Source organism: Coptis chinensis, chromosome 1 (genome assembly GCF_015680905.1).
Source record: "Coptis chinensis isolate HL-2020 chromosome 1, ASM1568090v1, whole genome shotgun sequence".
NCBI classification, from domain to species: Eukaryota; Viridiplantae; Streptophyta; class Magnoliopsida; order Ranunculales; family Ranunculaceae; genus Coptis; species Coptis chinensis.
Genome location: NC_141456.1, coordinates 4,187,269 through 4,209,940, shown reverse-complemented (window position 1 = coordinate 4,209,940; position 22,672 = coordinate 4,187,269). Strand labels below are relative to the sequence as shown.

At 35.8% G+C, this 22,672-nt stretch overlaps 1 protein-coding gene and 1 long non-coding RNA gene across 2 annotated transcripts; one reads left to right on the top strand and one right to left on the bottom strand.

Annotated features, from left to right (window-relative positions):
- Nucleotides 1–534: 534 nt before the first annotated feature.
- On the bottom strand, nucleotides 535–2,467 carry LOC147521454 (uncharacterized). The gene is made up of 3 exons (XR_015199511.1): nucleotides 2,213–2,467; nucleotides 1,511–1,888; nucleotides 535–1,136 (listed from the first exon to the last, which is right to left on the bottom strand). It is a non-coding gene; the product is annotated as an uncharacterized LOC147521454 (long non-coding RNA).
- An 8,893-nt stretch (nucleotides 2,468–11,360) lies between these two features.
- On the top strand, nucleotides 11,361–15,549 carry XYL1 (alpha-xylosidase 1). The gene is given in 5 exon segments (XM_086567785.1): nucleotides 11,361–11,703; nucleotides 11,796–12,481; nucleotides 13,395–13,469; nucleotides 13,472–14,650; nucleotides 14,653–15,549. Coding segments are annotated over 5 exon segments (2,841 nt in total). The 5' UTR covers nucleotides 11,361–11,470; the 3' UTR covers nucleotides 15,321–15,549.
- Nucleotides 15,550–22,672: the final 7,123 nt, after the last annotated feature.

Below are 22,672 nucleotides of genomic sequence, written 5' to 3'. Positions count from 1 at the left end.
GAAATTGAAAATCAGAGGCTCAAATTGGTAACAAAACCAATTTCTTGTCACCGTTTTTTTATCAAGCGCATGGTTTTACTTGGGTACATTACTCACACGAAAAATGATGGAATGATGTTATGGATATTGCTATAACCTGTGGAAACTGAGTTTCAAATTTGCCATTTGCGTTCTTTTGGTATCATTTGTAACACGAAACTCAAGTAAAACAAAAGGAACTGCAAGGATCCAAACTACCATCATCATAAAAATCAAAGGACACTTTTCCAATAGCAAACCCATGACTATTCTTATAGGATTACCATCTTGTAGCTAAGAAAACCAAAGAGTAGGAAACAACATAAGCATGGAAACCAGCACACTAATGCAAATGTTCTCTAGTGTGTCTTAGGTCTTTCAGTTCCTTTAGCAACACATCAAACAGCTTTGCTCCTCTACATAACTTGACAAGTCAATTGATTATCGTGGAAAACAAACAGTGTATACGCAAATAGTCCACTTGTTTTTTTTGTTTTTTAGGGGATCATAATAATGAGAATTTCCATCTCGGAGTGGCCAAAAGGTTGGTCCCCCTGGATCTGATGGGCAATGGCTGTCACTTCTTTACTTTTTGTAAGTTTATAAGAGAATTGGTTTATACATTTAAAGCAAACTAAGCCTCATCTTTAATTAAAACAGTACTTATCTATATACCTCACTACTGACAATGATAGCAATAGAGCCTGATTACAAACACCTAGGGGTAGAGAGTGAAGAGTAGTTCTCCACAGATATAGTCTTTACTCTATAATAATTCAAGACCTTAAATATTAGTCCCAGTTTAAACTTAGATTCAAATTTGGAACATTTATTATCTCTTAAAGAGCATTGATGGACAAACAAGCTAAAAATCATTAACTGCTTCCTAGATATATTATGGTGTACCGGGGAATGAAGACCAAGCTCCCCAAGAGAAGCCCTAAGTGTTGCAAGCTCAGCTTCTGTTGAAGCAACGTATTGATGGAGGCGTGCCTTTGCTTTGGTTGCCTCGTCAACCTTCCTCCGATACACTTCTCAACACTCCTTTCTCCATCAACATCCGGTCCTTCTCTGCTTCACTCTCCCCCATTTCATCCCACGCTTGCTGCAGTAACAATCTATAAACATATTCAGAACCACAATTTAATAGACCTCCAATTTAGTCACAACATCCAAACCTTAAACCCAGCTTGCTTTATCATTTATGAGACCAAAAATGAAACTTTCCAAACCCAAGTGGTTTGAGGACAATAAATATACACTTCACTGGTCCTAATTTCTTCTTCTTTCCCACAAAAACATATAAACCCAAAAATTGAAGGAAAACAAAACACTAAAATAACAACACAAGACTTCATGGTTTTGTTTTCTCTAACTATGTTTAACGCAAGAATTCAGCTGCAATGAAATAAGAATCATCACCCAAACAATATAACCAGGAAAAACAAAACATGCATAATGAAGTAAACAGTAGATTAAGTCACAAGATTACCTAAAGCTCACTGAGTAAAGAACCACAGCAGGAGTTCATCTTTCCTTCACAACAACTGGAACTAAGAGGGTTTCCAAGTACTTGCATCATTTCTCAAAACAACAACTAAACAAAACTAACCAAAGCAAGATCACAAGCATCATGTATATAAGGTCAGAGATAATACAGCCGACAAAAACCAATTCGATGCAAAATGGAAGTACCTGATTATTGGGTTGGTAGTGGGGGGGTTGGCGAGTTGCATTTTCAGTTTGGTTGTCTATTTCTAGTCTTTTGCAACAAAAGATGCAACCCCAATCTTTGACATTGAGCTACCAAGCCTACCAGCAGCACGACGTCCTTCACTTACAGCTCCATATGCCGCCCCAAGTCGTGCATCTGAAAATTATGTGTTGACGTGAACATACACAAACCTTCATATTATAATCTAACGTAAGACTTAGATTTCAGCATCTCCTCTTCATATTTTTCATGAACAAATAAACCAGTGTTGACGTGAACATACACACATTTTTTGCAGTTTTTAAGTCTTGATTGAAAACTACTAATCCAAAAGATAATTGGTCTTCCACTGATGTACATGTGGGTTTATTTAATTTCATAACATTTCTAGATCAATCATCACATGTGTTTCCAAACAAATTTTGATATGGAAGTGGGAAAAAAAGCTTTGAAAAAAAACAGATTAAATATCGTACAAACCTCAACAAATCACTGATAACCACGTCCAAACAGCTTGATATAGAAGTGGGAAAAAAATCGTCTTGAATTGAAAAATAGTGTGGAAAAAGGGGTACATGGCGAAAATGGGAAGATGTTTTAGCATTTCTTTTGAAGCAAAGTAGTGCTAAAGATCACAGATCTCAGACCTTTATCTAAATGCTCCAGATCTCAGATCTAAACATCTGCAAGTAAGGTCTTCGTTACTCACCAGGGGTTGTGGTTGTTGTGGAAAGAAAAGCATGCGGTGAGTGGATACTGTTCGGTCACGCGAAGTTCTCAAACCGAGGCGATACCGGGTTCTCGACAAGATGAGAAAATGGGTGGGAGTGATGGCGGTTTAGGCGGATATTGGAAGGAAATGATTATTTCTTTTTTTACCCTAAATTGAGTTAAGAGATATCATAGAACCGCTATTAGCTTTGAAACGCAAAGACACTACCAGATGAATTTGAAAGTCTTACGCCACAACTTAGAAAACATAATTACAACCATTAGATGGAGGCCCTGCGGGCCCCACACCATTGTGTTTTATTAGATAGATGTGAACATGTACGTGATTTAGCTGTTGAAGAGGAATCTAAAAAGAGGCGGAAAGTGAAAGAGATGTATGGAGGCAGCCTAATGGCTAATGATAGGGGAACTCCCGCCCTCCAGAAAATGCAAACTGAAATAGTCCACATGTTTTTGAAATACAGAATGGTTTTTCAAACTTCACCACAAAATTACAAACAAATTTTAGAAGTTTATGAAGAAATGACAGACAAGTTAGGCCACTCCACGATCTGCTAGTGTCTCATGCATACAAAATTGGCACTCAAATTAAGTTATGCATGTGTTATGTGTTGACTTTGGTGTACACAAACGTATTATTATGTTTGTGCAAATCTGCAATACACTGATTAGTTAGTCCTTTGACAGAAAACGTGGATTTTCTGGTCATTTTGATTCATTCTAAGGTAGAAAAAGGTAGGGCTGGTCATCGAGCCGAGCGGTTTACGAGTAACTCGAGCTCGGCTCGATTCGACTCGACTCAAACTTATCGGCATAAAAATATAAGTCAAGTTTGAACTTAATTTAAAGTTCATTCTAGACAGCAAGTAACGCGAATTCAAGCTCAATCGTGAGCTACTCGTTGTAGTTAGAGTCTAGCTTGAGTTTGAATAGTTCGTGAGCTACTCGTTTTATAAGTCTGTACCCAATATATAATATATATAATTTATACCCATTTTATAATTTATATCTATTTTAATGTTTTATATACACTCTTTTTTCGAGTATAAGCTCGAGTTTGAATTCAAACCAGCTCAAGCTATTTGTACAACGGGACGAGCAAGTTTGATCCCCTACATGCATCTTGAATAACGAAAACATTTTAAGTTGTATAGGCAAAATTTATATTGGGAGTAAGCCAATGTATCTCACGCGGAAATACGGTAATCTAAGCCCAATGTCAATTCCAAGTTCATCTAATCCTAAGTGGCCAAGTCTAATAACCGATGTTATCAACGAAATTATGTGAATATGGTTACTTGTGAAATAGCGTGATATATGTTAGTGTTCACCATGTGCTCTAAAGCACTAACGCATCTACTAAAATGGCTCTGTCCACGTTGGACACGCATCGAACGTGGACACGAACACGAATGTGCGTTCGACGCGGTCAACTAAACTGGACACAGGTCAAGATGCAGTCAGGACGCGATCAATATGGTCTTGACGTAGATTTTGACTCAAAAAAATATAAAATAAATCAAAATAATACTAAAAAACTCAATTTTTTCAGTTTTTATTTTGGTAAGACTTATGACATGTTTTTAAAGTTTGATTAGGAAATATTAAACTTAGTGGGGGTTTGATTTTCATTTTTTCCAAAAATTATTTTTTCTTAAAAAACATTTTTATGAAAAAATATTTATTCTAAAAACAATTTTTGAATAAACATGTTTGGTTGTGATTTTTCTTAAAAACTATTTTATCAAACCATATTTCGCACTATATTTCTTGACATATTTCGGTATAAAGTAATGAAGTCTAAAACATCTGGAAAGTTCATTTGCCTTGAATGCCCCCCAAAGTGTTTCTCTCTCAAAGAAAAATAGCTTTGTTTCATTTTGGAACGCCCCCCCCCCATTGTTGTGCTATTTGTAGGTGTGCATAAAACCGGCTGAACCAATGAAACTGACCAAACTGAATTGAACCGGTCGATTTCAGGTCGGTTATGCTTATGAGTCAGTTCGGTTAAGTATATTTGAAAACCGATACCGATAGAGTCGGTTCGGTCATCAGTGTAGTCCCAAACCAGACCCAAAACAATCCGTTATATATAATATATATTAGAATATATATATTTAATTGATTTAATTTAAAAAATATGTAAACCGGGTCGGTTCGGATCGGTTAACATTGGTTAAACTCAGAACCCAATCGGTTCGGTTCAGATATTAGTTTGGTTGGAAATTAGTTCGGTTCGATTCCAAAAAAATATAAAACCGATAGGCCCCAGTTTGATTTGATTATCGGTTTAGACCCAAACCCAACTCGCACACATCTAGCTATTTTGTAGAGAGTGTAAGTGTGCAACTCAATTATGATTCCTATATATATATATATATATATATATATATATATATATATATATATATATATATATATATATATATATATATATATATATATATATATATATATATATATATGGAGAAATCAATATACAACACTTTATATAACACTCTTTTCTAAGTTGATCTAAGAGCTAATACTTTTGTTTGTGAGTATGATTTTTGTCACTATATATATCATATCTACAAAATTTTAGTTCATTTTGAAATCTCTATCTCTTTCAAAAGTAGATTTGAAAATGTGATTTTTTTTAACAGTCAGGATTTGAAATTTTACAATTCTCTTTTAGCATATATAGAAATTTTCAAACGAGCCCATTTTTCGTAGGGATGTTTTTTATGGTGAGAATGTGAGATCTACAAAAAATTGAGTCTTAAATAAATTTGTAGAATGAGATATAGACCATTGTATAAACTGTTGTATAAAAAGTGTTGTATATGGATCCCTTCTCATATCCCATATAAGGGTTTTGCTCTTATGCAGACTGCTAAATTGCAGACTTTAGCATACTCAAACCGAAAAAGGAATCTCACGTCTCTCATATAGTAATTAAAAATTATCTCACCAAATATAACTAAAAACTGGACCCACAAGTCTTACAAGCTAAGCCAAAAGGAATCACGTCAGTTTTAGCAAAAAAACAAACAAACTATTGAAACTACTCAATTTCTCATCTTTTTAGTTATTTGTTTATTCTTGCCCGTTATATGAATTCCATTTAAACGAACTCCAAAAAACTACACCATAAAAAACAATAAATTAGAAGCTGATTTTTTGTGGAGATGTTTTTCCGACAATGCAGACCATCTTTAGTTCTTCATATAACAGGCTCGTTGTTTCTTTCATCCACTCTTGCTCTGTTTTTTTTTTTCATTATTTTCTGCTCTCCTAGTTTTGTTCTTTATTTCAATGGAACAAGAGAAAGGGAAGCCATACTACTAACTATTTTCCCTCTTAACTATTTCAATTGGGCAATGTTTTTATGTCAAACCCATAAATCTTATTTTTTGTCAAACCCATAGATCCCCACTATTCCATCATCTAACTCATAAAACCTTTGCACCAATAAAATGGTTATAGATTTTTCATATCCACTTGCACCAACAAATGCAACTTTCATTCCAACATGAACCTTGAAATTAAAATCTTTCAGCACAATTGTGTCTAGCCTTTTGTATCTTCTTTTGTGTTATCTGATGCTATGGGTGCATGTAGAGAACATGTTATTGTTAATAAATAAATAGTAGTTGATTACAAAATTTAAAAAAAAAAAAAAAAAAAAAAAAATTATATATATATTGATGTAACTGGGGTCCAGCAAGGCGACCCTTTGGGTCCCCTTCTATTTGCGCTAGTGTTGCATCTCCTGATTCTGCGGATCCAGTCTAGTTGTCAGTTGTTGCTACATGTTTGGTATCTAGGTGATGGGACTCGATCGATTGGAGATATCTAAGCGGTGGCGGCGACTTTGGGTATGATTCAAGAAGAAGGACCTTCTTACGGCCGGTTCTTAATGTGGATAAACCGAGATATTTTGGCCATCATTGGATCTACGTCGCTCTACTCTTGGTCTCTTTCCTTCAGATTTATCCTGTCCTCAGCAGGGAGTCAGGTTGCTTGGAGGTGCGGTCAGCACTGATCCATCTTTTGTCATGGGCCTTGCTCGCAAAGCGTGTTGAAAAGGTTCGCGACTTTGATGGACCGTTTAGCTATATTAGACGATCCACAATGTGAGTTAGCTCTCTTACATGCTTGTGTTGGGCTCTCTAAGTTGGTATTTACGATTCGTACTTGTCCACCATCCATTTTTAGAGAGGCAACTAAGACTTTTGATCGGCATCTCCGCAGTGTTCTCCAGGGTATTGTGGTTTCTGATGGTCCTAACTTCGGTGATTTGCAGTGGTGTTTATCGACACTCCCATTACGTCTTTGTGGGTTAGATATTTATGGTGCCACTGATGTCTCTACTTTTGCTTTTGTAGCCTCCCATTGTCAGACTTCTGAGCTTCAGAACCACATTCTTAGGAGTTGTAAACCAGTGCCTTTGGATGAGATTCTTGATGTTGCTAGCAGTGCATTTAGTTTTTGTCTACCCGATTTTGACCTCAGTTCTATGGCTGGGAATGCTACCGTCCCCTCAAAACCAAAAAAAGTTTTGGCGGAATCGTTCTATAGTAAGATTGTTGCTAGTCTTGAGAGGGAGTTTGTGTTATCTGCTCGTCAGAAAACAGTCATTGGATGTTTGCAGTCAGAACACGCAAATGATTTTCTACTTGCTATTCCGATGGAGGGACTTGGACAGCGTATGTCGTCGGTAGAGTATCGTTCTATTCTCCGGTATCGTCTCATGATTCCTTTGTACTCTGATGGTGGTCTATGCCCTATTTGCAAAAAGAGTAGACTAGATGCTTTCGGGGACCATGCAGCATATTGTAGACATTTTTCAGGTTTCAAATACCGACATGATCATGTCAGAGATATTTTATGAGATGCATTTTGAAGGTGGGGTACAAGTGAAGGAGGCTCCGTGAATTTTATCATCGATCCGAATGAAGAAAGATCTACACTTGGGCTTTGCGGATGTATTGATATACTGATTGGTCCGAGGGATACATGCATGTATTGATGTAGCGGAGCCTCCGTTGGTAGGGCTTGGGAATGGAGTCTTTGAGGTGGGACGCAGCTTAAGTTAAAGAGAGCAACGGCTGGGAAAGATGGAGAAGCATGAGGAAGCTTCGCGCGGCTAATCAAAGATTGTTTCATTCCGCTTTAGTTTTCGACGGTTTTTTGGAACAATGATCGTTGAGCTACCGAGACTTGAGAAAAGCTATAGACAATAATGTTATGACAGCTGGTTCTAACGAGCTTGTTTTTAGAAGAATAAGATTTACTATTCAGAAAGGACTTGCGGTGTAGCTTGTTATACGCTTGTCCTAATTATTTGTAAAAATCTTTATTACTATCAATAAAATTTCCACTTAAAAAAAAAAAAAAAAAAAAATAGTCTAATCCGTAAAATAGAGCCAAAAAATTGGTTCCAAATCAATCATTACGAGTCAATGTCATGACTCATGAGTTCTAGTGAAGTCCAGAAAGGCTTCATAAGTTAGGCTCGAATTGGACCAAGGGCCACGCGTTGTTGGGCTTTCTACTACAGTCTACAGGCTATATATTGTGGAATACTGGAATAGGAAGCAGTAACCTGATCAAACAACTTAAAACCAAAGTCCCAAACAATTTATTGCGTGGTATGTGTTTGGAGTAGTGAACCTAAAGTTTTTTCTGACCCACACTCAAACTTCCCATCGCTACAACTAAACTATGTCGATATCGTCCTCGTAAGTTGTGTTTTGCGGTTAACAGATATCCTCCCCACAGCCAACAATTTTCGTTAATCTTAATGGATTAAACATCTCGAAATCAACAGGAAAAAGAGGGTTCAAGTTGGTTGCTCGCTTAGGCGGTATGCCCCAAATAGAGCCCAAATTGAATAGAGCCCAAATTGAAAGTCACATACCAAGTCGCCACATGTGTTTGACACTTTGACATGCATCAACATTGACCCAATGAGAGCGTCATGGCTTAAGTTGAGAGAGTTGATCCACAAACTAATAAGAAGACAAATCTCAATTGGACTACAGTGCATTAGTACAACGTACAAGGATCACAGGAGTCGTAACTTTGCATTGATGTTACTGGACAGTATGCAGTAGGGTACTTGGGTGGTCAAGTGTCAACGGACTGCTAAATTGTACATTGAGTTGAATTGGGCCGAACTGGTAGCCCGATAAATAATGGTCATTTCCAAAGACCAAAGTAGGTGCAAAGGTGAACCGTGAACGGTCAACGTACAGACATTTGACATTTCGTTATTTGAGGATAGACCATACAGGGCCCAACATCAGCCAAAAACCTAACTTTGCACTTTTACCGAATAAAACTGGTTACGACGTTTTGGGCTGAATATATATTAGTTTGGATCCACAACGGATTATGAGATCATGGTCCATATACGGTTATGGAGATAGTGAGATACTGATACAGATATGAAATTAAATATCATCAGCAAGTCTACAAATATGAACTGCGAATCCCAATCACTTTTACCGGCCTTCTCCATGCATCGTTGTATGAGCATATCTGTGCGCGCCTGCGTCAATATGACAAAGGAGAGCTGTCGTTTTGGTTGGTCTGCTGCCGAATGAAACAGAACGAATTTACTTTAGTGCTGGTTTTATGGCCCAAGGTCGTAGTCACCAATAACTGTTTTGGCATCACCTTGGGCCTGGCTTTTGCTCGGTATCTTCACTAATATTTTGGGGGTTGCAATTTGTCTTTGGAGTTTATATTACGGAAAAGTGTTATAGAAATAAATTCAGAAGAAACTAAAAAAAAAAAAATGAAATACAGAAATGGAGCTTGCCTGAATATATATATTTTTTCGCTAAAGAGCTTGCCCAAATATGGTCGTCGTTTTTTTAACTTTTTATCAATTATATTTTCGTATCTGAAATACTCTCTATGGCTTATAGTGGTAAGTTGGTAGTATGTTAAGATCTTAATTAGTAACGTACAACATTATATTCTCCATTCAAGCCTCGTTAACATAGATTTGTTTAATGATACTTAGTAGCACGTCTTTATCAGCTCAATATCCGATCCTCACTCTTGCATTGCGATTTTTATATTCGATATTCGCGAATATTTTGGCATGTTGATTATTGAACAAGAGGTTTGCTTAAGAAACCAGACATTTGAATTATGTTTTATACTATAATACTAATATAAGCAGCGTAGAACATAAGATTTTAGTACTCACGAATTGAGCTACCTGGAAGGCTGGAAGCCTGAAAGTCTGAAACCATTGATTTTCCTTTGAGAGTAGATTTATGCCAATTACAGTATTCAGCCTCCATTGAAAATGTAACTTTGCAGTTCGCACATGCCTTGAGGAGGAGCAGATTTTTTGGAACTTGTAGTGTTTTGAGCCAGATAATCTGGGATTATGGTCTAATCAGAAGATAATCTTGTTGTTACGTGACTTGTGTCTAAATTTTATCTGACAAACCAAAGATGATCCCATGTCCAAGTGCTGTGGCCGGATGAACATGGCAACACATCAATGAGGGCTCAAACCTATTACTGGACCAGTCTTTAAAGAGAGCATAAAATGGTCCAGGCTCTTGCATAGGGCCTACTTAAAGTGTACCAAGATGTTGGCCCATTACTTGAACCCTTGAACGGGACGAGGTGTGTCGGTCAAAATTCCAGGACCAAGTGTCCAAGGCTCCAAGCTTATCCGTGCGTCAGATGCGGCGGCATTAATTGCTTCCTAGTTCGGCTAGTTACTCCCGAAGAAAACTTTTGTACCAACATGAATTCTCTTATCATTTTTTTTTTATAGTGCAAAATTGTGAGCATCATCAAGTCATTGAATTATCCTTTTGTTGGGATTCAACATTTTTTTGAGTAGTTGGTATTCACAGCTGTCAAATTAGAATTCTGAATTGGCCTATTTTCCACGGAATACGACTATACGAGTATCCGAAATGGGCCTGAATGCCTGATGCAATATAAGAGCATTTCCAATAGAAGTCGACTATTATTCACTTCTATATAGATAATATTTATCCTCTTTTCCACCATTTTGGTGAAAAACAAAATGAGACTGTCAAATATAAAGATGAATATTAATTTTGGACGGGATATTACATTCTGTTTGGACGTAAAAATTGAAAAAATGCTCCGGATTGAAACATTCCATCTGAAATTTAAAAAAAAAATAAAAATAAAAATCTAAAAATCACGCGAGACGAAATGTTTCGTCCGAAAAAAAAAACCCATTTTTAAAAAAATAAAAACACACGAGACCGAATCTAGTATCCCGTCCGAAGTTCACAACTCAACTACTATCTCGATTAAAGGTTTCACTTTCATTTCGATTTGAAAAAATAGTCACCACCTTATTCATTTTTGCATTGGTCAAAAATTTTGAACAAAAAAAAAGTGAATAAAATCACAAACCCACCGTATTACCGTATTTATCTGCATTGAGAATGCTCTAAAGAAAATTAGAGGTAACACTTCGAAAGTGGGGTCTCACCTCTTACACCTCGGATGAGGGCGATAATAGTTGGGACACTATACGGCGTGGCTCAGTGATTTGATGCACGTCCGGACCGAAACAAGATTGCATGCACTCATGTGAATATGAAACAGAATCATGTGAATTTGAAACAGTAATGGTCCTTTGAACAGTTTGAAGTAACAACATTGGTCGTTTACAAAGTTGCATAATAAACAAAGGTGAGGTGAGCTTCTTTAATTAGCGGAAAACAAGTAGAAAAACATGCGTGACTTCGGGAGTTCGGGATCAGAATTTTTATCCTTTCTAGATTTGCCGTGTGTACTCCACCATTCAAGATTGTCTGTCCTTTCAAAAGTATCTTTATCACAATGGGTCCCTCTGACACCACACTTACCATCATCTTCACATGTATAGTCTCATTTGTTCCACCTTTACATGCATCACCAGTTAAATTTCAGTTCTTTATATTTTCACCACAGTGCTAACACTTCCACACTCCCTCAGCTCCAACCATTTTTCTCCACCCAAATATGTTGTCTTGTTTTCCTCACTTCCCTTCACTCTGTTCTCTACTTGGACTGTTTTTGTATGCTTTTGTGCTATGTCTTCATGTAGTTTCATCTTCTCCAACTAAGATTGGTCAAGGCTATAAGTTGGTTTCCATTGAAGAATCACCCAATGGTGGTCTCATTGCCCTCTTGCAAGTGAAGCAGAAAACCAACACTTATGGTCCTGATATCCCACATTTGCAGCTCTTTGTCAAGTATGTCAATGCCCCATTTTCTTAGTTCTTTGTGCATTTTAATGTAGTCACTACAATGTTTATTTATCCAAACTTGGGATTTTCTTCTGTAGGCATGAAACTGAAGATAGATTGAGGGTCCACATTACTGATGCAGAGAAACAAAGATGGGAAGTACCGTACAACTTATTGCCGAGAGAACAACCCCCAGCATTGAAAAAAGCTATAGGGAAATCAACAACAGTTGTTTATGGTGAATCAGAAATTTCAGGGAATGATGAACTGATTTTTAGTTACATTTCAGATCCATTTAGCTTTGCAGTGAAAAGAAAATCAAATGGGCAAACACTTTTCAATTCAAGCTCAGATGAATCAGACCCATTTAGTAGTTTGGTATTTAAAGATCAATATCTTGAAATATCCACTAAATTGCCTAAAGATGCTTCACTTTATGGTCTTGGGGAAAACTCACAACCTAGTGGGATTAAGATACAACCAAATGATCCATATACTTTGTATACAACTGATGTTTCTGCCATTAATATTAACACTGATTTATATGGTTCACATCCTGTTTACATGGACCTTAGAAATGTGGGTGGAGAAGGTTCTGCACATGCAGTTCTGTTACTTAATAGTAATGGAATGGATGTTGTCTATAGAGGAAATTCACTGACTTATAAGATTATTGGGGGTGTATTGGATTTCTATTTTTTTGCTGGTTCAACTCCTTTGGCTGTCGTGGATCAGTATACTCAGCTTGTTGGACGACCCGCTCCGATGCCGTATTGGGCTCTGGGTATGTCTCTGCTCTCAATTTTTTTCTCCTTATTTGATCATGTTTCTTAGTTTTGGTTTGAAGTAATAGAGATTTTTATTTACTTAATTTTAGTAAGTCTACATTCATTTGCATTGCCTTAGACTCTTAAGATTGGCCAAGTTTTTCAGCATGTGATGATCACCTCAAATTTATTGATCCACCTACAGTAGTGAAGAGGTCTTTCAATTTTTATGTACTTTTGGATACCTGAGCAAAGAAAGTTTGGTAAACTTTCCTTATTTTTATCTTCTAGTAAATGCGCACATGATTCACAAGTGGTCCTTAATTGATGGCATTGATTTGAAAGATGTTACCTGTCAGAGTATGTGTAGTAGTATGTAATATGTAGTATGCAGTGTGTAGTATGTACTTAGAATGGTGGCATGTAATCATATCACTTGGAAAGCAAAGAATTACGTGACTATCTTTGAGAAAGTGCACTCTATGGGTCATTGAAAGAAAAACTAAATTTGAATGATATGATTCCATGTAAAAATATTGATAGAATTGGACTGAATTTGGAGAAGGTCTTCGCTTTGTTGTGATAATATCTTCTTCTTTCCAAGTGAAGAAGATCTTGTTGCAGTTAAAAGAATATCTCCTGCAACAGTCAGTTCAGTTCTAGCCCAGGGAGCAAAGATTTGTACTATACACGTGTAGATTACTTTAAAATTTACTTATGTTCTCTTATTTTTCTCTCCTGGAGATAGAGAAGGTTGCTTATGTTCTCTCCCTCAGCATTTACTTGATAACATTCAATTCAATATAGGCCGTAGATAGTTGAGTTGTTATCCGATATATGTTTCTTACATAAAATCGCAGTCGAAAAGTTTTAGGGTTGAAAAATAACTAAATGATGATGACCTATTAATCATGTTAAATGTTGTTGCAGGATTTCACCAATGCAGATGGGGTTATAAAAACCTATCAGTTGTCGAAGATGTTGTTGAGAACTATAGGAAGGCTCAGATCCCCTTGATGTGATCTGGACGGATGATGATCATATGGATGCAAAGAAGGACTTTACTCTTAGTCCAGTCAACTTCCCTCGCCCAAAGCTGTTGGCATTTCTCAATAAAGTGCATTCACGAGGGATGAAGTACATTGTCCTTACCGATCCTGGAATAGGTGTTAATTCTACATATGGCGTGTACAAACGTGGCATGGCTTCTGATGTGTTTATCAAGCTTGACGGTGAGCCCTTCCTAGGTCAGGTTTGGCCTGGTCCTGTCTACTTCCCTGATTTTCTTAACCCAAAAACCGTGTCATGGTGGGTTGATGAAATCCGTCGGTTCCATCAGCTTTTTCCTATTGATGGCCTTTGGATCGACATGAATGAAGTTTCCAATTTCTGCTCTGGGAAATGCCAAATACCAAAAAACCGGCCATGTCCTAATCCCAAATCATATGGTTGGATATGCTGCTTGGATTGTAAGAACATAACAGAAACCAGATGGGAAGATCCTCCATACAAGATAAATGCTTCAGGATCGCAAGTACCAATAGGTTTCAAGACTATAGCCACCAGTGCTGTTCATTACAATGGGGTGTTGGAATATGATGCGCACAGTCTCTATGGTTTCTCCCACACAATCGCAACTCACAAGGCACTTCTAGGGATTGATGGAAAGCGACCATTCATACTGACTCGCTCAACTTTTGTTGGGTCAGGGAAATATGCAGCACATTGGACTGGTGATAACAAGGGAACTTGGGAAGATCTTCGTTATTCGATTTCCACCATTCTCAATTTCGGTATATTTGGAGTTCCAATGGTTGGTTCAGACATCTGTGGATTTTATCCCCAACCAACTGAAGAACTATGTAATCGTTGGATTGAGCTTGGTGCATTCTACCCATTCTCAAGGGATCATGCAAATTTTGCTTCGCCTAGACAAGAGCTCTATCAGTGGAATTCTGTAGCGGAGTCAGCTAGAAACGCATTGGGTATGCGATACAAGATTCTTCCTTATTTATACACCTTGAACTACGAGGCTCATATTAGCGGTGCACCAATTGCAAGGCCAATTTTCTTCTCATTTCCAAATTTAACAGAGGCGTATGGGTTGAGCACTCAATTCTTGCTGGGAAGTAGTCTCATGATAACCCCTGTTTTGAAAAGCGGAACTTCAAAGGTCAAAGCACTCTTTCCCCAGGGACTTGGTACAGCTTGTTCGATCTGACACAAACTGTTGTCTCTAAGGCAGGCCATTACCTTACACTTGATGCACCATTGCATGTAATCAACGTGCATGTCTATCAAAACACAATTCTGCCAATGCAACAAGGTGGAATGACTTCCAAGGATGCAAGGATGACGCCTTTCAGCCTTGTGGTTACTTTTCCAGCAGGGGCGGACGAGGGAGAGGCCAAAGGGAAGCTCTTTCTCGATGATGACGAACTTCCTGAGATGAAGCTTGGAAATGGGTACTCTACGTACATAGAGTTGTATGCCAGTGTGAGTCAGAAAACAGTGAAAGTGTGGTCAGAAGTTCAAGAGGGCAAGTTTGCATCGGAGAAGGGTTGGATTATTGATAGGGTTACTGTCTTGGGATTAGATGGAATAGGAGAGGCCCTTGCCATTGAAGTCGGTGGAACGCCACTATCCGACGTGACAAATATAGAACTAAATGCTTCAGAGCAGGTGTTTTTGGAAAAGTTAGAAGATGGAGGTGATAAAAGGAAGAGCGTGATGGTGGAGGTCAAGGGGCTGGACTTACCTGTAGGGAAAAATTTTGCCATGTCCTGGAAAATGGGCCAAAGGTTGAGTGGGAATAAAGGTTTTGCGGCTGCAGGTTCCAACAAGCAAAGTTGGTAAAACCTTTGGGTGATGATACCAAAGGTTTGTGGCTCGAACCCCACCAGCATCAGAGAGTTACTGATTTCATTTAAAATAGGCTTGCCAATCAAAAAAAAAAAAAAAGGTTTTTTAAGCCTTTGTTTTGGAACCCATTTGATTTTCTTGTTTCTTGTATTTTCTCTTTCAGGAGTTTCGTTAGAGTCTTAGGGGAGATGAGCAATGAAAGTGTTCATCCCTTACCTTGCAAGTTGTAAACCTCACTGCTTTTCTTTTCCACTTGTAGTTAATTGTGTTAGTGTTAGTTTTGCCAAGTGAAGTCTTGTTCTTAGAATATTGTAAGATAAATCTTTACTTCAGCTAAGAACAATGACAAATAAGCTGGTATTTGACCAGTCTTTAGAAATTAGAAATACAGGGCCACGGTTTGTATAGGTTTATGACCAATTACAGTTAGCCGATTACGCCCGATTACAAATAGCCGATTTATGGATTTGTATAAAGTCTCAACATTGAAAATCATTGAGGAAGAAGTGAGTAACTGCTCTTAGTCTTCAGTGTTGAGACTTTGTTTTCCTGTTAGGTGATTCATTAGGGGGTGGTGTGTGGATGGTCAAAATGAAAGGCATTTGCCTTGACCATCTTCGACATGTCTTAGGGTGGGTGCAATGGCTCCCCATTCCCTCAAAAGCGGAGGGAATGACGGCTCTCCATATATCTTTATATCACTTCTTTCTATATTAAAGCATAGTACTTCTTATGTGGACAATCTCTTTCTTAGGTGGTGCGTTCTTGAGAAAGAGGTATGCCACGTGGACACTCTTAATTAATCATAAGAAGTTTCATAATACAATATGAACTCTTAATCTTAAAAAGCTTCCTAATACAACCACAACTTTAATTAGGGGTGCCAATAGATACCCGATTATCCGGAACCGAAACCGAATATTCAGGTTCTGGGTCTTAAAAAGTTAGACTCATTTAAAACGGATCATTAAGAACCGAACCGATAAAGAACTTAATAGTACAAAACCGGTGGGTACCCGAACCGAAACCAGAACCGATTAGTATGATTTCGATATATCAAATTTAGTATTATATTATATTTAAGATAATCAAACTAATACATTATAATATAAAATATGTTTTTTACGTGTAAAAGTTTATTAAATATATATAGTATAATAGTGAATATGTGTTGTTAAATGTATATTTTATAACAATACGTTAAACAAGTGTATTATAGATGTTAATAATAATGTCAACGTGTATATTCTGAACTAACTAATACATTTTATATTTATTAACTTATGCACGTGTATATTTAAATAGGATACACATACTTGATATATTGTGGTACACACACTTATTATAAACTAATACGTAGTGTTCATGTTAAAAATTAGTGATGAGATGTAATTGTAAGACGCATGTACTCGCATGTTCGATTTAAAATATAATGCGAGTTAATAGATGTGTACAAATATATGTGTATGCACGTAAAATATATCAAGATAACAAATGTATGTGATTGCATGTGTACACGATCGAGTTAATATAAGGAAACAAATATATGTGTATGCACGTAAAAAAAAAAATCAAATTTTTGGGGTTAGATATTTGATTATTTTAATTTCTATATCAAAGTTTGAAATTATCACATGTATGAATGGTAAATGTTTTATCGTGTATGATTGATATATGTTCATAGATTGATGTAAATATGATTGTTGATACATCACTAATTATACATAAAATATTATCATGTAGGAAAAGAAAAAAAAAAAAAAAAAAAAAAAAGTTTTAGTGTTTAAATTATTGAAATTGTTTAATAATTATAATAAATAAAAAAGACCCGAATTAGAACTGAAACCGATAAAAAAACCGTGGGTTTTGATGGTTTTGGATTGGGTTCTATAATTCTTATACTAAAACCGTTGAGAACCGAAACCGATAGAACCGCATTTTATATTTATTAACTTATGCACATATATATTTAAATAAGATACACATGTTTGACATATTGTGGTACACGCACTTATTATAAACCAATATGTAGTGTTCATATTAAAAATTAGTGATGAGATGTAACTGTAAGACGCATATACTCACATGTTCGATTTAAAATATAATGCGAAGTTATCTGGCGTGTACAAATATATGTGTATACACGTAAAATATATCAAGATAACAAATATATGGGATTGCACGCGTGTACATGATCGAGTTAATACAAGAAAACAAATATATGTGTATGCACGAAAAAAAAAAATCAAATTTTTGGGGTTAGATATTTGATTATTTTAATTTCTATATCAAAGCTTTAAACTATCACATGCATAAATGGTAAATGTTTTAACGTGTATGATTGATATATATTCATAGATTGATGTAAATATGATTGTTGATACATCACTAATTATACATAAAATATTATCATGTAGGAAAAGAAAAAAATAAAATAAAAATAAAAACAAGTTTTAGTGTTTAAATAATTAAAATTGTTTAATAATCATTATAAATAATAAAGACCGAATTAGAATCGAAACTGATAAAAAACCGTGGGTTTTGATGGTTTTGAGTTGGGTTCTATAATTCTCATACTAAAACCGTTGAGAACCGAAACCGATAGAGCCGCATTTTATATTTATTAACTTATGCACATATATATTTAAATAGGATACACATGCTTGATATATTGTGGTACACGCACTTATTATAAACCAATATGTAGTGTTTATGTTAAAAATTAGTGATGAGATGTAATTGTAAGACGCATGTACTCGTATATTCGATTTAAAATATAATGCAAGTTAATACGCGTGTACAAATATATGTATATGCACGTAAAATATATCAAGGTAACAAATATATGTGATTGCACGTGTACACGATCGAGAGGAAACAAATATATGTGTATGCACGAAAAAAAAAACAAATTTTTGGGGTTAGATATTTGATTATTTTAATTTTTATATCAAAGTTTGAAATTATCATGTATGAATGGTAAATGTTTTAACGTGAATGATTGATATATGTTCATAGATTGATGTAAATATGATTGTTGATACATCATTAATTATACATAAAATATTATCATGTAGGAAAAGAAAAAAATAAAAATAAAAATAAAAACAAGTTTTAGTGTTTAAATGATTGAAATTGTTTAATAATCATAATAAATAATAAAGACCTGAATTAGAACCGAAACCGATCAAAAAAACCATGGGTTTTGATGGCCGGTTTTGGGTTGGGTTCTATAATTTTCATACTAAAACCGTTGAGAACCAAAACCGATAGAACCGCAAGTAGTAAAACTCAAACCGAAATCATTAAAACCCGACCCAAAATCGACCCGTTGGCACCCCTAACTTTAATAAGTCAATCAACATCTGACAAGAAAATTTTATACAACTCCAATAAAAAACATTGATAAATCAACTCCCAAAACTTATGTTAATAATTATCAGTCATTAAATTCCTCACAAAAATTTAAGGGATGTAAATTTTAGAAATGATTCCGGCCATATGGCCGGGTCTAAAACGAACTTTGTCTCTCTATATATATTATAGCTCTCCCCTCTTCAATTGAGGAAGCGTTTCTAGAGTGTCCACGTGTGATAGCTAATTACGCAAAAAGAGGAGTGAAAAAAAATTTTGTTTTACTTTTAAAAAAAAAAACTATAAAATCGCAGATAAAGTAGGAAACATCCTGAAAAATAGGAAATAAACAAGGCGTAAGTAGAATAAGAGTCCTAAAGCTAACTCCCTCATTCTACTTTTGTTAGTTTCACCGAATATACAGACGGTTTCCTAATCATTGGCTTCTATATTTACAAACTACAATCTTCCATTCGCTAATTTGTTAGTTTAACCAATAATGGGAGACACTATCCTTGAATCCCTGAGAGCATATACGTTTCTTATCATTACGTTTGTTATATAAGTAGGTATAGGCAATGGGCAACAATGAGGAATGGGAACATCCGCTCGAACACTAAAGATGATATGCAACAACCGATTGGGGAATGCAACAACCAATTGGCAGCAACAAATAACGCATAATCCAAGACGTGAGACTTCCCTACCTTCAAGTTTATCTTCCATGCATCTTATTAAATTCTAGAGTTGAAATTGCGAGAAAAAGTTTCCCTCTGTGAGATTATAGAATATCGGTGTGGCTCCTGTCTGTCAATCTGGAAGGACTAGAAGCTGTATTGAATAATTGCTTGGGTGTGACTAAATTGTTTAGTGCTTTTGTTTGATAAGGGACTAGCAAGACTGGGTGTTAGATAGCCTACAGTTGTGCACTTAGGAGTTCGTTCCAAGTATCGGGAATCGAGGCGACACCGGTGCAAGCAATCCTGCATACCCTATTTGGGTCTAATGGTATACTTTGATAAGTGGCATTCGTCTTTTAGCTGAGATACAACAATAATATCCAAGATCGCAGTAATATGGTGTTCTCAGTAATAGGGTCATTAGAATCATCTTGCAGGACCTCACTTCCACCAGCCAATGGAATGCTATCATCACATGTCCCTAAGTGTTCCAAATTTCCAATCCCTATTGAAAAAATTTGCACCATTTCTACCATTTTCTTATCAGTGTTAGGCCTACCATCAACATACATCACCCAGCGGTTGCCTGCTAGCTACCACTATTCCAATGATGCCCTGTAATCAGTGCCAAGACATCAAATTACCACTATTCCAATGATGCCCTGTAATCAGTGCCAAGACATCAAACGTGTGTAGATAGCAAGATAAGAATGTCGTTGGACGATCGAGATCGAGAGGCATACTCGGTTTTATCGAATCAAAATGTGATATATGGTCGTTTCCAATATCTCAATACTGCTCATACTCTGCGCACTGCTTAATTGGTATTTGGTAATAAGTCACCAATTTGAGCGCTTTTTAACCCGACAACTCGGAAGAGACTTTGAATTTTACTGGTGTCTTCACCTCAGCATTGTTTTCTCCCTTATTATATAACGATCAACATGGTGTCAAATGTATTTGACTTTGTTTTGGTGTGAATCGTATTTGACAGTATCAACTATCCTTGGAGACCAACTAGATTGTAAATATATCAGACAAATGTTTTCAACTCACTAACCGCAGTATTACTTACTTCCACCAGTAAGCGACGAAAAAACTGACCAGTAATAAAGAATGTCCGTCTTGCTGCTCGGGAACCGATAAGCCCAACCATCAGGACGAATAGCACCACGAGCTTTGACGAGGCCATGCCATAATTGCTTTTAATATTGTGAACATCTGGGATCTCTTCACCCCCAGTAACTATAACCATACGTACTAGAATCCCCTATAAAAGCAATAGTTTTGTCCTGTATCCTAGACCCCATAATCACCCTTAGAAAACTCACCAACACATTTAGTCAAATTATTGGCTTTGTCTTCAAAGCAAAAATGCACACACATTTGGGGTTCCAATTGGATATCCATATATAGTATGTATTAAGTAATCATATCACTAATTCAGTGGCCAGAGCTGCAAGAGTTGTTGCTAAAGATGATCGAGAAATGCTTCCAAAATCAGCAGTCAAGAGATTAAAAGCACAGATAATTTGACTAACCAATTGATTTGTAATGGGGTATTAATCCCCCATGGTGTATCTCTATAACACATAATTTATCACTGCACAGTAAAAGAGTGAAGATACAACGACAATAGTACAACGAATGAACAAATAATTTTAAACAGACAATATATAGGCTATATAATAATATATACAAAATAAAATGTAATCTATATTAAAAAAAAAAAAAAGCTAAACAATATCATAGTAAATAGGCTAAACAATATTGTAGTAGACAAAAGGACATAAACCAACTTTTAATCCAAAACATTAATACGTAGAAACTAACTTCTAATCAAAAACATTTTTTAATTCAGAGCAACACAAAGCAAACAATATATTATTGAAAGAGGTTAGATGCATTATTTATTCGACAGAAGCTTCCAACCAACTCAATTTTTAAATTAACTTACTTGGTCAAGCAAAATGAGTCTTCAATTTAGTTCGAATTTTATCCAATCATATCGTTAATAAATTCACCAATTCCAATAAATTTCACCATAACAAACAACTGTATGCAAATATATTGAACTAACTTCAAAGAATAATTCACGGGGAATCGGAAATTAGATGCAAATGCATTGAAAATAAACTTCGAAGAATAATTAATGAGAAATCGGAAACTAAATAAACTTTGACGATCCCATAAAGTGAATCATGTATAATTTTTTTAATGTCATATTTGCAAAGATACTACATAAGGATTAATAGAAGTTGGTGTGTAGGTATTACACACCACCTTGGATAATTAACGGAAAATAAAAAACCGGATGCAAATGCATTAAATTACCCTCAAATTAATAACTAACAGGGAAACGGAAACTTGATGCAAATGCATTGAGTTAATATCAAATAATAATTAACAGAAAATTGAAAACTAGATGCAACTGCATTGAACCAACCTCAAAGAATAACTAATGAAAAATTGCGGGAAATCGGATACTGAAACAAATTTATCGAACTAACCTCAAAGAATTATTAAAGAGAAATCGAGAAACTTGATGCAAATGTAACGAGCTAACCTTAAAGAATAATTAATAGGAAATTAGAACATGAATGCAAATGCATTGACCTAAACACAATGAATAATTAACGAAAAATCAGAAACTGGATGCAAATGCATGGAACTAACCTCAAAGAATAATTAACGAGAAATAGAAAAATGGATGAAAACACATTGAACTAGCCTCAGAGAATAATTAATGGTAAATCAGAAACTGGATGCCAATATATCGAACTAACCTCAAATAATAATTAACAAAAAATCGGAAACTGGATAAAAATGCATTGAACTAACCTCAAAGAACAATTAATGGGAAATTGGAAACTGGATGCAAATGCATCGAACTAACCTCAACAAATTATTAACGGAAAATCGAAAACTGGATGCAAATATATCGAACTAACCTCAAATAATAATTAACGAAAAATCAGAAATTGGATGTAACGACATCGAGCTAACCTCAAAGAATCATTAACTAAAATGAAATCAGAAACTAAATGCATAATCGCAAATACAACGAACTAACGAAAAATCGAAAACGGGATACAAATGCATTGAACTGGCCTCATAGAATAATTAATAGGAATCAAAAGCTGGATGCAACTACATCGAATTAAGCTCAAACAATAATTAAAATGAAATAAAAAATAGGATGCATATGTATCGAATTAACGGGAAATTGGAAACTAGATGCAAATGTAAGGAATTAATCTAAAAAATAATTAACAATAAATAAAAAATTGGTTGCAACTGCATGGAACTAAC